At 41.3% G+C, this 16,927-nt stretch overlaps 1 protein-coding gene across 1 annotated transcript; it reads right to left on the reverse strand.

Moving 5' to 3' along the window:
- Window positions 1–6,706: 6,706 nt before the first annotated feature.
- LOC148113764 (vomeronasal type-2 receptor 26-like) lies at window positions 6,707–12,129 on the reverse strand. Its single transcript, XM_087893353.1, has 4 exons — window positions 11,290–12,129; window positions 9,729–9,947; window positions 8,409–8,535; window positions 6,707–7,605 (listed from the first exon to the last, which is right to left on the reverse strand). Exons 1-4 carry the CDS (start codon window positions 12,100–12,102, stop codon window positions 6,707–6,709), a joined length of 2,058 nt encoding a protein of 685 aa, XP_087749479.1. The 5' UTR covers window positions 12,103–12,129.
- Window positions 12,130–16,927: the final 4,798 nt, after the last annotated feature.

The raw sequence follows: 16,927 nt of genomic DNA on the forward strand, positions 1-16,927 counted from the left end.
CGATAGGTCATTAGTGCATCAGAGTAGCTGTCATAGATATGGAATCCAAGAGTGATGTTAGGCAAGATGTGAGAATCCTTGTTGATCTCTTTCACGGCAAACACTAAAGCCAAGATGTGTTGGTAGAACTTGGTTACCACACTGTAAAAAAGTCATTTGTTTCAAAAGAGAACTGTGCTATGCATTACATACTAAGGAATATATATCCAGTGACAGAAATACTATGAGGAAGACACACTGACAAGAGAACTATACTGAAGTTCACAGTTTTATGATTCCAGATTCATATCCTATACAAAGTGGTTTATTTAACTGTATCCTTTAACAGATACTTAAACGGATAACCAAAAAGGATGCGACGGATAACTGATATATCCAGAAATGTTAAAGGACATGATTGAATAAAAAAGTAATGCATTCCCAGTGGTGGGTTTCTACCGGTTTGGCCCGGTTCAGGAGATCTGATAGCGGCAATGGTGAGCTGAGAGTGAACCAGTTCTCTCTGACGATTAGCTTGGCCCTCCCACCCAGCCCTGCGTTATACATACCTTATATTCCATTGTTTTTAGCCCAGCTGAAAGGTGTGGCAGAGCGGATAGCCGGGTCTCAGCTATTCCGTAAAACACTGCGCTTGTATGGAGCGAAGTGCATGTGAAACACATGTATGAAGTGAACCGGTGGTAACACCGGTTGAAACCCACCACTGTGCATTCCCTTGGAAAAACGGGAGGAATCATGAAATACTTTAAAGAAGGAAGAGAGGATAATATTCTAGAAACATCTGTATGGTTGTCACGTAGAAGAGATCTACAGAAGAAATCCCATTTTTCCTGCCTTTAAAAAGGAGAGACTTTATGTTTATTTTTTTCATGTTTATTCATGTTTCCTTTTTTTCATGTTTATTCATGTTAAAATTTCCATTGAAATTTTGGCCCTTCATCCAGTTCCATAATGTCCTCTGAGCAAGGGTTGGCTTACAACAAAGGTTGGGAACCTTAAACGCTCAAAGAGCCATTTGGACCTGTTTCACAAAGAAGAAAAAAACACCGGGAGCCACAAAACTTTTCCCGTGCTTGACTATTTCCTGAGTGGCTACAAAACTAGCATATGTAGTTGAATTAAACATTCTATTTTCTTCTAAAACTTTTCTTTTCTTGGATTTATCCATGGTTTGCCTGCCAGGAGTCAAAAAGCTCAAGAAATCATGTGCCAGCGGGTGTCGCACATTGGTGGTTGTGACTCATATTTTGAGCGACAGGGAGCTGCAGCAGAGGGATAAAAGAGTCCCATGTAGCTCCAGAGCCACAGGTTGCTGATCCCTGGCTTAGAAGACGTACAAGGTCTCTATGATTCTTTTAAAACATTCATCTTATTATGAAAACAATTCCTGTACAATCAGCTCAAGCCTGTTCAGTGTTGTAAAAAACCCCAAACATTTCGCTCCTTGATAAGCAACAAAATAAGGGATAGTAGGAATCATTAAATACTCCATAAGAAAAGTCTGAAGAGAAGGCAGGTTATCTAGTTGGAAGAAACAGAACGGGTTCATTTTTTAAAAAATGAGAATCTGAGTTGAGTGGAACAAATTTATATTACGGGGGAGCTCAGTGATCAGGAGAGTAGAGCTGATGAACATAGCTATTAGCTATATTAGGAATTCATGTATCCTTCCATGGTGAACTCTTTCTATTCTTAAAAGGAGATGGTAAACAGAAGAGGACCTATTTCTACTTGTAAAGTTTTGTGTTTCAGCTTTCCATTTTTCTTTCAAAGATTGCGATCTTTTTGAAATAGGACAGGTGGATCCCAAGCCTCTAAGCGATACATGAAAAAAATAGAGACACGGTAGTAATAACTAGTGTTACCCCAAGGTTTTGGAAATGATTTTTCATTCCACAGTCAATGCCTATATTTAAAATATTATAGCGCCTATTAGGTGATGGTGAATTAGGGCGGTTGTTTTTCCTTCATTTTGGAAGAGTTTTCAGTTCTCAACAGAATATCTGCTTGTCCTGGTCTATCGGATTTTGGCTTAATTAGAAAAGAGGATGTTGAATTAACAAATCATTTCTATATAACAAGCTGCTGTTAAGGATATGTCCATGATACATTTATATTCATTAACAGATGATGATGGAACATCTATTTTTACATAGATGGAAAGGAGAGAGCAGGATTAGATTAAAATAAACTCAGAGAGGGATTTCTTACATTGGGAAGGCAAGCGATTCCTCAGAAGGATGTTTATCGAAAGTAACTTTGGGGAACATGTAGTGAACATGAGACACCAATCCACCGATGAGAAGGTCTCCCTCCTGGTACCATTCCTGTGGAATTTGAATGGCTTCATCTCCAGTGCACTTAAGAGGCTGGATCTTCATGGCCAATTCTGGAAACAGTAAAATGACAATAATCCCCAACATTCCTGCTGATTTGGCTTCTCCTGTATTGCTGTTGCCAGCAGCCTTGATTCAAACAGGATACTATAGAGAGTGAAAGAAATGCTACCTTGGTTGAGATCTGTCTTCAGAATATATTGTGCCTCATTCATTGATCTGATCCATTTTCTTCAGCCTCCCTTATGTCTGGATGCTCAAAGTGTAAAGGAGAGAGTCGACCTTTGAGTCTAATATCTAATTATTAGCAATTTAAAAGGCCGCGGGTATGAGGTTTTAGCAGAATTTCGTTGATCTTGTATAATTATTCCAAGATGATGGTCAGTGTATATTTCACAGGTGTTGAGTAATGTAGCTAGTTTCACATAGAGAAATCTTGGAGAATCTGTCAGCTCTGGAATTGAATAGCATTGGCTGATCAACAGTCTAAAAATATTAGCACAAAGCCCACAAGAAATATATATTTATGCTATGAACAGTAAATTGATACAAGATTCTGAGAACCCAAATTTATGGCAACAGTTCTCATATTGACCCTGTCATGGTTGGGGAACACTTCAATCAGTTTTGAGGAATGGTCCTCAGAAGGGAGCAATATATTGGATAGAGAGATATAGCTATTCTGAGATTTGCCCCCGCTAGTTCCTTCAGAAGCATCTTGAGAGCCACTGGAGGATTGACCTGTTGACTTAATCATCATGTCTGTGATATCTGGAGTGATGTTGCTGGAGAAAACATGTTTGTGAGCAGAGACCTCTTTCTGCTTACTCTTGGGGACTGAGGAACTGCGCTTGAGGTCTATTATTTGGCTGAGTTGCCTATTGCTCAGAGTTACATACATGAAATTTGTGGCCATATATGTTCTTGAAATGAATGAATGAATGATGAATGAATCATCAATCAATCAATCAATCAATCAATCTCCCTCTCACATACAAACACACAGGCTAAATTTAGGCTCCTAAACTTTCGCATATTGTGGTATAAGCCCAAAATTATATGACTAGTAGTACGAAGGGATAAATAATATTATGGTCACTTGGAGGGGTTTCTTTAAAATGTCTATGGATATTCTCAGTCATCCAGGTCATAATCAAACAGATAGAACAGAACAGAACAAAACAGAACAGAATAGAATAGAATTCTTTATTGGACACACAAGGAATTTGTCTTTGGTGCATATGCTCTCAGTGTACATAAAAGAAAAGATACATTTGTCAAGAATCATAAAGTACAACACTTAATGATATAATCAAATCATATTAGGAAACGGTCAATATAAATTGTAAGGATACCAGCAACAAGGTCTATTATATGGCTGAGTGGCCTATTGTTCAGAGTTACATACATGAAATTTGTAGCCATATATGTTCTCTAAATCAATGAATGAATTGATGATCAATCAATCAAGTGCGGCCGTGCGGGTGGTTATGGGAGCAACGTGGAGTTCCCATGTAACACCTCTCCTGCACGAGCTGCACTGGCTCCCGGTGGTCTTCCAAGTGTGCTTCAAGGTTCTGGTTATCACCTTTAAAGCGCTCCATAGCTTAGGACCTGGTTATCTACGGGACCGCCTGCTACCACCAATAGCCTCCCACCAGCCAGTACGCTCTCATAGAGAGGGGCTCCTCTGGGTGCCGTCGGCCAAACAATGTCGACTGGCGGCCCCTAGGGGGAGAGCCTTCTCTGTGGGGGCACCTACAATCTGGAACGAGCTCCCCCCGGAGAATCCCGTATCTGCGCACCTTCCGTCGCGCACTTAAGACTTTCTTATTCCATCAAGCTGGCCTGGCCTAAATCTTCTCCCCTTTTTAAATGTAAATTTTAATTTGTTTTAAATTATGGGGTATTTTAAATTCAGCCAAATTATTTAATTCGTTTTTAATTCATTTTAAATATTTTGTATTTATTTGTTTTATCTTGTGGCTGTTCACCGCCCTGAGTCCTTCGGGAGAAGGGCGGTATAGAAATTTAATTAAAAAAATCGATCAATCAATCTCCCTCTCACATAGAAACACAGAGGCTAAATTTGGGCTCCTAATCTTTCACATATTGTGGTATATGCCCAGGGGTGGGATTCAAAAATTTTAGCATCCAGTTCTATGCCTGGTTGCTGGGCATCATGGGCGTGGCCTACTCGGCCTTTTGCTCCACGGCGGGGGTGGGGGGTGTTTTCACCCTCCGCAGGCTATGGAGGCTTCCCTCAAGCATCCAGGATGGTGAAAATGGCCTCTCCTGGGCTCTGCAGACCGTCTGGAGGCTGGAAATGGCCGCATTTGCAGACTTCTATAACTTCAGGGATGCCTGTTTTTCACCCTCCCAGAACCTCCACATGGGCACTGCATTTACATGGTGTCCAAAATGGGTCCTGTGGAGACTCCTGGGAGGGGCAGGATGGGGTTGGGAGGGGCCAACCAGTCTTTACAACTACCAGTTCAGTGAACCAGATGCAAAATTAGTATCTGGTCCACCCGAACCAGTCCGAACCAGCTGAATCCCACCCCTATATATGCCCAAAATTATATGACTACCAGTAGGAATGGATAAATGATATTATGGTCACTCAGAGGGGTTTCTTTAAAACATTTATGGATATTCTCAGTCATCCAGGTCATAATTGTCTCAAAGTTGCTTTTTCAAACGGCAAGGGGACTGTGTCTTTTTTTGTTTGTTTGAGGTAGAAGAAGGTGTTTCACTTCTCCTCCAAGAAGCTCCATCAGTTCTGACTAGATGGTGGGGAGAAAATCCAATTGCTGTTCTGTCCCCGTCTCACACACGCACACAAACAGTCAGCCAGGAGTTAAATAAAGCTTGCAGGCAATAAATTCCTTCGATAACAGGATTGGCAGCAACCCAGTAGCTGCTTGCCAAGAACTTTACTCATAGAGAATCAAAACAAATACACAAATCCACAGAATTGTCAAGTCCAGTCCGTATTAAATCCAAGGCAGGCAGATAACATAGTTTCAGAGATACAAGGCGACTCGCTAGTTGTTTAGTTTTGTCCATCACAGAGCCCGAATGGCCACCACACCCCCTTTTATCCCCTGTGGGGTGTGGTCCAGTGACTCAGCTTAATCTCTGGTACGCCTCCTTTTCTGCTGTGTGCGCTTGTCTCTCCGACGCTGGCGTGGATCCAGCCAAGACTTATCTTCGTCACTGTCCGATTGCGACTGCTCGGCGATACCTGGCTCCTGGCCAATCTCTTCTCCTTCGGGAGACACCTGAGGCATTGCCAGAGAGGAGGGTCCTGGAGAGGGAGGCCTGGCCAACTCCTCTCCTTCACTTTCGGAGCCTTCTCCCTCTGATAAGATGGGATCGGGGGTCAGAGTCACAACAATTGCCTTTTGAAAAATAACCTTTGAGGTTTCCTTAAAAATATTCCAATGTCACCTATAATTTTTTTCTGTGATACCCTATATAAGACCTGGTTTGCTGCTGCTTATGTGTGCTCAGCAAAATATCAAAAGCTTTGCTTGGGATCCAGAATATACTCTATTATTGCTTGTATGCATGTAAATAAAATAATGTCTCTTCAAAGAGAACAGCTTGCCTTTGGAAGTTTTGGGAGCTTCATCACTTGAGATTTTCAAGAAGAGATTGGACTGCCATTTGTCAGAAATGGTGCTGGGTCTCCTGCGTGGGTGGGGGGTTGGACTAGATGACCTACAAGGTCCCTTCCAACTCTTTTAATCTGTTAATCTGTTAATTTTGTTGCTTTACCTGAGCCTAAATTTGGCCACCACACTATGCTATGTCCTCCTGTTCTAATCCATCTGACAAAACCATAAAAAGGCACGGATTTCCTCTGGATATACTTGTTTTCATCTAAGCAAAGAAATACTTCTTTACGTATATTTAAAGCTTCATGGCATCAAGAACTGCCCATTAAAATGATTGCTCAGGTGGTATCATGCATCTCCCAATTTAATTGGGAATGATGTAAAGTTTCATAATGACTGTATTATCATCTTCATTGGCAAAAGTCAATTTATCAGCAGTTTTAAATGGGTCAGGAAATCAATCAACGATCTTCAAAGAATCTTGAAGTTTGTTCTTTGTGTTACTTCTGATGTCTATCTTGATATTAACCCAGTTGTCATGTTACTACTAATGAAAACCCAAAGCTTAATTAAATCATATGGAAAAGTGCTTGCTGAAAAATTAATATACCCTATTCTTCCAAAACCACATAATCCTCAAAGAATTCTGAGATGGAAGATGAATTCTGTCAAATATGTATTTACACATACACACGAGCACAATTCCAAGGAGTTTTGCTTATTCAAAATAGAATCTTGTTCCTTTTTTTAATTCTTATGTGTTAATTGCTCTCTAGTGTTGAGGTCAGGCCTCAGTATAATTATATAGATTTTGGGGGTGAAGATGCATCCCAGTAAACCAGCACTGGAAGACAGAATAGAGAAGATCTCCACAGCCACCACGTACTTCCCTTTGGTGCTCAGGTAGGTGGGGACAAAGGTCAGCCAAACATTGCAGAAAACCAACATGCTGAAGGTGATGAACTTGGCTTCATTAAAACTGTCTGGCAACTTCCTGGCTAGGAAGGCCACAATGAAGCTGAGAAGGGCCAAGAAGCTCATGTAGCTCAAGACACAGTAAAACATGATGAATGAACCTTCATGACATTCGATTACCATTTCTCCATAGAGTGTGTCCATGTCTAAATGTGGAAATGGGGGAGATGTACTCAGCCAGATGGCACAAATAGTTACTTGAATGAAGGAGCAGAACCAGATAATAGAATAGGCCAACTTTTGCCCCACCCATTTATGGAATAGGCTCCCTGGCTTTGATGCTAGGAATGCTACGATGACTGTGATGGTTTTGGCCAATATAGAAGAGATCGCAATAGAGAAGATGATGCCAAAATTGGTTTGTCGGAGGAGGCAGGTCATCCTATTGGGTTTTCCAATGAACAGAAATGAGCAGAGGAAACAGAGAAAGAGGGAGATAAGTAGAACATAGGTGAGGTTGCGATTGTTGGCTTTGACAATGGGAGTGTCCCGTTGCTTAATGAAGATTATAAACACCAAAGCTGTAAGTAGGGAAAAAAGAAGAGACAGGGACACCAGAGTAATGCCCAGTGGCTCTTCAAAGGAGAGGAAATGCAGTGTCTTTGGAATGCACTCATTGTGAGCTTGATTTGGAAATTGATCCTCGGGACAACGGTCACAATTCTCCATGTCTAAAAAGAAGAGAACAGTTTCTGAACAGGCTTAAACTTTTCAGAAGTTTCCGAATTTCTTTTCTGGATATACCTGCAATGTAAGTTTTTTCTAAATCCTTTTGTAACTCTCTATTCAACCTAGATTGTAAAAACGAGTACTGTAGTGAAACACAATTTAGATTTTTCTATATATCAGTGCTGTTGGAGTGCACTAGGTTTTATAGCATTTCTGAGCAAGAGAATAGCACGTCCCACTTTCTAAATGTGTGCCAGCTAGTGGGAAAGAGAAAAGAGATGCTTGATACTTTAGATCAGGGTTGAAATGCTACCGGTTCGGTCCAGTTCGCCTGAACCGGTAGTAAAAAAGTCTACTGGTTCGTCGAACCGTTAGTAAAAAATGTAAAAAAAAAGTTCTGACAATCAGTTGAGCGACGTGTGATTGTCGGAACTTTTTATAAAACCTTTTTAGCATTTTTTTACTACCTATTTACATCTATTCTCTCCCTCATGAGTCCCAGCTGATCTGGAGGAAATGGGGATTTTGCAGTAATCTTCCCCTGAAGTGGGGTGGGAATGGAGATTTTACAGTATCCTTCCACAGCCATGCCCACCAAGCCATGCCATGCCACGTCCACCAAGCCACACCCACAGAACCAGTAGTAAAATTTTTTGAAACCCATCACTGTTCTGCGCATGTGCAGACCACTGATGAGAACATCCGGAGCAGTGGGCGGGGTATCCCGCCAGTTTTACTACCGGTTTTTGTGAACCAGTCCGAATCCACCACTGGGCTGGTTCTATTGTGATGTCATGAATCTTACCCATTTGTCTGGATATCATCTTTTCTGGACAGGGAGCACAAGCGTAGCAGCAAAATTTCCGCCCTTCAATCTTGTTCTTTCTTTTTCCAAGAGGACATGGCTCATTACATAAGGAGGGAGGAGGGATCTGTCCCCAAATAAAGAAAGAAGTCAGTAGTAATGTTTTACTTACGTTTTTGTCTTACAGGCAATGACTGTTGATAGTCATTTCTGCCATGTAACAGACAATTCAACCTCCAAAAGGTTACCAGAGCCAGGAACGTAAGCGAAGTTGCATTTGGTTTGGTTTTTTTTATCTAACTGAAGTTTGAATCACTCTCATAAGGTTGGCACACTTCAAGTCCCCTTAATTAAACAATGCCATTTATAAGGACCCTGGAAGGACATCTTTCTGGAATGGAATGGAATGGAATGGAATGGAATGGAATGGAATGGAATAGAATAGAATAGAATAGAATAGAATAGAATAGAATAGAATAGAATAGAATAGAATAGAATAGAATAGGGACCTTGGTGGTCTTCTCGTCCAGCCCCTGCTGAAGCAGGAGTATCATGCTACAACATATAAGTTTTTATACTGTTGTGGCTCTCTTGCCACATCCAGTGGCTGGAGAGACAAATATGCCTGAACTCTATTGTTTGGAGCTGACTCCGCCAATTTATTCATCAGCCCGCACTCTCAAACCAAGTGTATGGTGGGAAGCCAGACTCCATTTCTTTTAGCATTTGGAGAAGGCAAAAGCACAAAGAAGCAGCCATTTTAAAGCATTCAGATCTACACACACAGTCCATTGCCCAGAGTGACTGACTGACTGTCCATCCATCCATCCATCTGTCCATCTGTCCATCTGTCTGTCCATCCGTCCATCTGTCCATCCGTGCATGCGTCCGTCCGTCATCTATCTGTCTCTGTCTTTATTTCCCTGTCTCTCTGTCTCTGTCTCTGTTTCTGTCTCTGTCTCTGTCTCTGTCTCTGTCTCTGTCACTGTCTCTCTTTGTCTCTCTGTCTCTGTCTCTCTGTCTCTGTCTCTGTCACTGTCTCTCTTTGTCTCTCTGTTTCTGTCTCTCTGTCTCTGTCTCTCTCTCTCTGTCTCTCTCTGTCTGTCTCTGTCACTGTCTCTTTCTCTCTTTCTCTCTCTCTCTCTGTCTCTATGTCTCTCTGTCTCTATTTCTCTCTGTCTTCCTCTCTCTCTCTCTCTGTCTCTGTCTCTCTCATCTGTCTGTTTCTCTGTTACAATCTCTATCATCTCTCTTTATCATCTACCTATCTATTGAATTCTAAAGCACACATCTCTCTCTCCCATATTATTGTTATGTTACCTGAGTCAATCCATGATGCCACTGGATTTTGTCTTGATGAATACGGAAGGTTTCTCCTTGCAGATCTAGTTCCCCAACTGGGATGTTGATATAGGAGTTGTTTGGGAAAGTAACCAAATTTATAATGTCAAATCCAGCTTCTAATGCTCCATCTTCATTGAATTTAATTTCATCTCCAGCATTGTTGTTGAAGAAAATTCTCTGCAGAAATGAGTGGAGCTTACGGAAGAAAAAGGATAAGGTTAGCATTCAAAATGGCTTCAAACTGCACCACTTTTTAAGTTTGGAGGGTTTCTTCCCTGGGAATAAAGAAGTATAGAGGACTGAAAGAATCTAGTGGTTATTTTGGACCAAAGTCCATCTTACGGACTAAAATTTCTTTAGTACATATTGATTTTTTTTTCTAGTGACAATTGAGAGAGTTAGTGGAAAAAGAGCAAGAAGAAGCTATGGGAAGAAAATCTCCAGAGAAGTAGAAAGGCAGAAGTATGTTAAAGACCAGTTTTGTTGATGTGGAAGGAGGAAAAAGCTGAGATGTGTAACGGTGGTGGTATTTTCTACCAGGTTCTGTGGGCTTCGCTTGGTGGGGGGTCATGTGACTGAGTGGGCATGTCCAACTTGACGTCACTCATGTCCATGCCCACTATGTCACATGACCCCCCACCAAGCGACACCCACAGAACCTGGTAGAAAAAAAAATGAATTTACAGCTATTCTTTCTACCTATTTTTTGCCCAGGCCTGGCCTAGTACTGCATGCCGCCTGCTCTCCCTTCACCAGTCACATGCGTCACCCCGTTTCCCCTCCTTCAGAGGCCCTGGCCCTAGCCCGGCTTCCTCCCCCATGACTGCCTCTTTTGTTGTCTCATGGCCATGACCTTACCTTTCTCCCACGGCTGGCTGCCAGGGAAGGCAAGCCAGAGCTGAGGCATCGCCATTGGGCTCCCCACCAGCCCTCATCTCACCCCCCCTTGTCATGAGATGCCTGCAGCCACCTCCTCTATTTTAGGTGCAGCTGGAGTCCAGCCGCATCTAAAAAAAGACGCAGTACCTGCAGGCTTCTTGCACCGAAAATTACTGACCTCCGGCTCTGCTCCACTTCTTGAATGCACTGCTGTCACCCTCTTCTATGGACCAGCCATGCAGGCACACCCCATTGCCTGCTGCCGCTGCGCCGAAGAGACTTCCCTGGGCAAGTCCAAGCGGAGCAGCGAAGCAGGCAATGGGGTGCGCCTGTGCGGCTAGTGCATAGAAGAGGGTGGTGGTGCATTCGAGAAGTGGAGTGGAGCCGGAGGCTGGTAATTTTCAGTGCAAGAAGCCTGCAGGCACCGCATCTTTTTTTCGGTGTGGCTGGACCCGAACCGGTATGAACCGGCTGAATACCACCTCTGATGTGTAGGCAAAAATGGGTCAATATTTGTAGTGTTTCAATCTTGAAGAAAGATGAACATCAGTGATGCTTAGATAGATGATCTACAATGATCTGTTGACTCAATAAGTCTTGGCACTCAATAAGTCAAGGACAACATTTCAAAAGAGCATTGAGAAAGGGGAAAACTTACCTGCCAGGCTTCTACAATCTTTGATCGCCCTTGATCCCTGTTGTTTTGTATCTTCTGATAAGTCGTCCCTGTTTGAGCAGCATGTAAGGCCTGAGCCACAGCATAGATTGCATTATAGATACTGTAACTATGACCAAGTACTCTGGTTTCAAAGAAGGGTGCAATAAGGTCCTCTAGTCTTTCCTTTCCAGTACATTCCTCATCTTGAGAAACACCATTATTTGGTGGTGAACAGCCAAAAGTGTGGCTCAAGAAATCTCTAATAAAGCCATCTGGACTTGCCTCAGACGGGGTGACGGCCTGTATAAATTGTTGGAAACCTGGAAGTTCTCTTGTGCTAATTGAGAAGGAAATTGCCCCATGGAACGTTTGCATATCGACAGTTCTTTGTAAGGTATGTAATGTGAAATCATTTTGGGCCATTGTGATCCACACTTTTCGTGTGGAAATTTTCTGTGAAGAATCCGAACGCGTTGGGAGAAAAAATTGGGTGGCTTGTAGAATAGAGACCAGCCACATAAAGACTGTATTTTCTCCATGTACAATAATTGTATTTGCGGTTCTCTCTGTGAACAAAGTAATGTGCCTCAGACAATCTTCAATCAAGTCTAATCCTTCGGAAGAGTGTAAGTTTCTGTCAATTCTTTCGGTGAATTCGGAGCAGATTTTATTTTGAGAGAGCATGGGTTCCAGAGTTTGTATGAAATGTTCTCCATGTTTATCATCTACAATGACAAATCCTACCCATTTCCATCCAAAGTACAGGAAGAGCTGGATTAAACCCTCGTACTGGAGATCTTCATTGGGGGCCATGCGATAAAACGGGGGGAAACGCGATTCATCAGTCACTGCCAATTGAAAAGAACCATATGAAATCTAAAAAAAAAAAGGAGGAATAAGACAAAGAGAAAATGATAGAGTAAGAGAATGGATGGATATGTCCTGTTTTTATTGGTTTACTGTAAACTACGTTGTTTTTCAAAATATGGTTGTTTAATAATATAGATAAGGTTCAGAGATCTCCCTAAAAGGGGGATATCCTTTCTGAACATTGTCTGTCTGTCTGTCTGTCAGTCATAATCATCATCATCATCATCATTACCATCATGATGCTTGTGAAGAAGGCACAGAAGAGGCTGTACTTCCTGAGAGTGCTCAGGAAGATAAATCGATCTCAGCATCTACTTCTGTCCTACTATCGCAGCACCATTGAGAGCGTCCTAACATACAGCATTCTTGCATGGTATGAGAGCAGCTCTGTAGCGGACAAAAAAGCTTTACAGAGAATCATTAAAACTGCCCAGAATATCATCGGGCTTCAGCTGCCAGCCCTGAATGACATCTTCAAATATCGCTGTTTGAGGAAGTTGCATAACATTCTCAGAGACTCTTCCCATCCTGCTTACAATCTTTTTGGACTGTTTTCTTCTGGCAGAAGATACAGAACAATTAAAACTCAGACCACACGTTTTCTGAATAGTTTTTATCCCAGAGCTATAATAGCATTCAACAATGAACTAAAGGGCCACCAACAGTGAGCTGTTGGACAGCATTACTTGGTCTGTTGTGTGGATGTTTAGGTGGTTTAGGACTGGGGAATTTGTGTGGGTGGGAGTGTGTTTGGGGATTGTTATGTGTGTTGGACCTGGTCTTTGGATGTTAAGTAAATTTTGTTGTATGCGTATACTGTGTATACATGTACAATGACAATAAAGTTATTATTATGATCATCATCATCTCAAGTCTTTTTCTTGAAGATAACTTGAATATTTGAATTGAAAGAATCAAATCTTTCAGTGCTTCCTAGGTGAATGTTCCTTCTACATGTTGTGCTCCCCATCTTTAATATAAAACCCAGGTATTTGTGCACATTATGCTTAAAATATATGAACTGAAATAAGCGAGGCAGGTAATGATAGCTAGCATAAGCCTGCAGGTTCAAAGAATTATGTGTCAAAATTCTGTATGTCTCGATTCATCATACTGAACGAAGCGATATACTGAAGAGAAACACAGATTAATCAAAGTCTGCCCTTTACCCTAATTTCTTTACTTCTCTTTACCCTAATTTCTTTACATCTGTTTACCGATAAACCATCAAGTTGCTTCTTGAAGGGGAATTCAAAGGCAGGCAATCTGTGTGATTGATGTCCTAATTTTGAGATCTTTAGTTATGGCTCCAACCTGTGGGATCTTGAAAAGCTGCAAAATTTCTGCCATTCGTATGGATGTTTCGGGACTCATCCCTCCAATGATTCCCATCACTTTCTTTTCAGTCCCACAAATATAGTTGGGGACAATTTTATGCGACTTAAAAAGCAGATCCAGAATGGTACGATAGGTCATTAGTGCATCAGAGTAGTTGTCATAGATATGGAATCCAAGAGTGATGTTAGGCAAGATGTGAGAATCCTTGTTGATCTCTTTCACGGCAAACACTAAAGCCAAGACGTGTTGGTAGAACTTGGTTACCACACTGTAAAAAAGTCACTTGTTTCAAAGGAGAACTGTGCTATGCATTACATACTAAGGAAGACATATCCAGTGACAGAAATACTACGAGGAAGACACACTGACAAGAGAACTATACTGAAGTTCACAGTTTTATGATTCCAGGTTCATATCTTATACAGAGTGGTTTATTTAACTGTATCCTTTAACAGATACTTAAACGGATAACCCCAAAAGGATGCGACGGATAACTGATATACCCAGAAATGTTAAAGGACATGATTGAATAAAAAAGTAATGCATTCCCAGTGGTGGGTTTCTACCGGTTCGGCCCGGTTCGGGAGATCTGATAACGGCAATGGTGAGCTGAGAGTGAACCAGTTCTCTCTGACGATTAGCTTGGCCCTCCCACCCGCATCTGCATTATACATACCTTATATTCCATTGTTTTTAGCCCAGCTGAAAGGTGTGGCAGAATGGATAGCTGGGTCTCACCTGTTCCGTAAAACACTGCGCTTGCATGGAGTGAAGTGCGTGCGAAACGCATGTATGAAGTGAACCGGTGGTAACACCAGTTGAAACCCACCACTGTGCATTCCCTTGGAAAAACTGGAGGAATCATGAAATACTTTAAAGAAGGAAGAGAGGATAATATTCTAGAAACATCTGTATGGTTGTCACGTAGAAGAGATCTACAGAAGAAATCCCATTTTTCCTGCCTTTAAAAAGGAGAGAATTTATAGTATTCATGTTAAAATTTCCATTCAAATTTTGGCCCTTCATCCAGTTCCATAATGTCCTCTGAGCAAGGGTTGGCTTAGAACAAAGGTTGGGAACCTTAAACGCTCAAAGAGCCATTTGGACCTGTTTCACAAAGAAAAAAAAAAAAACACCGGGAGCCACAAAACTTTTCCCGTACCTGACTATTTCCTGAGTGGCTACAAAACTAGCATATGTAGTTGAATTAAACATTCTATTTTCTTCTAAAACTTTTCTTTTCTTGGATTTATCCATGGTTTGCCTATCAGGAGGCAAAAAGATCAAGAAATCATGTGCCAGCGGGTGTCACACATTGGTGGTTGTGACTCATATTTTGAGTGACAGGGAGCTGCGGCAGAGGGAGAAAAGAGTCCCATGTGGCTCCAGAGCCACAGGTTGCGGATCCCTGGCTTAGAAGACGTACAAGGTCCTCAATGATTCTTTTAAAACATTCATCTTATTATGAAAACAATTCCTGTACAATCAGCTCAAGCCTGTTTAGTGTTGTAAAAAAACCCAAACATTTTGCTCCTTGATAAGCGACAAAATAGTAGGAATCATTAAATACTCCATAAGAAAAGTCTGAAGAGAAGGCAGGTTATTCAGTTGGAAAAAACAGAACGGGTTCATTTTTTAAAAAATGAGAATCTGAGCTGAGTGGAAAAAATTTATAGTACGGAAGGAGCTCAGTGATCAGGAGAGTAGAGCTGATGAACATAGCTATTAGCTATATTAGGAATTCATGTATCCTTCCATGGTGAACTCTTTCTATTCTTAAAAGGAGATGGTAAAGAGGTCCTATTTCTACTTGTAAAGTTTTGTGTTTCAGCTTTGCATTTTTCTTTCAAAGATTGCGATCTTTTTGAAATAGGACAGGTGGATCCCAAGCCTCTAAGCGATACATGAAAAAAATAGAGACACGGTAGTAATAACTAGTGTTACCCCAAGGTTTTGGAAATGATTTTTCATTCCACAGTCAATGCCTCTATTTAAAATATTATAGCGCCTATTAGGTGATCGTGAATTAGGGCGGTTGTTTTTCCTTCATTTTGGAAGAGTTTTCAGCTCTCAACAGAATATCTGCTCGTCCTGGTCTATCGGATTTTGGCTTAATTAGAAAAGAGGATGTTGAATTAACAAATCATTTCTATATAACAAGCTGCTGTTAAGGATATGTCCGTGATACATTTATATTCATTAACAGATGATGATGGAACATCTACTTTTACATAGATGGAAAGGAGAGAGCAGGATTAGATTAAAATAAACTAAGAGAGGGATTTCTTACATTGGGAAGGCAAGAGATTCCTCAGAAGGATGTTTATCAAAAGTAATTTTGGGGAACATGTAGTGAACATGAGACACCAATCCACCGATGAGAAGGTCTCCCTCCTGGTACCATTCCTGTGGAATTTGAATGGCTTCATCTCCAGTGCACTTAAGAGGCTGGATCTTCATGGTCAATTCTGGAAACAGTAAAATGGCAATAATCCCCAACATTCCTGCTGATTTGGCTTGTCCTGTATTGCTGTGGCCAGCAGCCTTGATTCAAACAGGATACTATAGATAGTGAAAGAAATGCTACCTTGGTTGAGATCTGTCTTCAGAATATATCGTGCCTCATTCATTGATCTGATCCATTTTCTTCAGCCTCCCTTATGTCTGGATGCTCAAAGTGTAAAGGAGAGAGTTGACCTTTGAATCTAATATCTAATTATTAGCAATTTAAAAGGCCCCGGATATGAGGTTTTAGCAGAATTCTAATGGTCTTGTATAATTACTCCAAGATGATGGGCATTGTATATTTTAAAGGTGTGGAGTAATGTAGCTAGTTTCACATAGAGAAATCGGGAGAATCTGTCAGCTCTGGAATTGACTAGGCATTGGCTCATCAACAGTCTAAAAATATTAGCACAAAGCCCACAATAAATAGATATTTATGCTATGAACAGCAAAAAGATTCTGAGAACCCAAATTTATGACAACAGCTCTCATATTGACCCTGTCATGGTTGGGGAGCACTTCAATCAATTTTGAGGAATGGTCCTCAGCAAGGAGCAATATATTGGATAGATAGATATATATCTATTCTGAGATTTGCCCCTGCTAGGTCCTTCAGAAGCACCTTGAGAGCCACTGGAGGATTGACCTGTTGCCTTAATCATCATGTCTTTGATATCTGGAGAGATGTTGCTGGAGCAAACATGTTTGTGAACGGAGACCTTATTCTGCATCCTCTTGGGGATTGAGGAACTGCGCTTGAGGTCTATAATTTGGCTGAGTGGCCTATTGCTCAGAGTTACATACATGAAATTTGTGGCCATATATGTTCTTGAAATGAATGAATGAATGAATGGATGAATGAATCATCAATCAATCAATCAATCAATCTCCCTCTCACATACAAACACACAGGCTAAATTTAGGC

This window comes from Pantherophis guttatus, chromosome 4, assembly GCF_059756535.1.
Source record: "Pantherophis guttatus breed Tessera chromosome 4, ASM5975653v1, whole genome shotgun sequence".
NCBI classification, from domain to species: Eukaryota; Metazoa; Chordata; class Lepidosauria; order Squamata; family Colubridae; genus Pantherophis; species Pantherophis guttatus.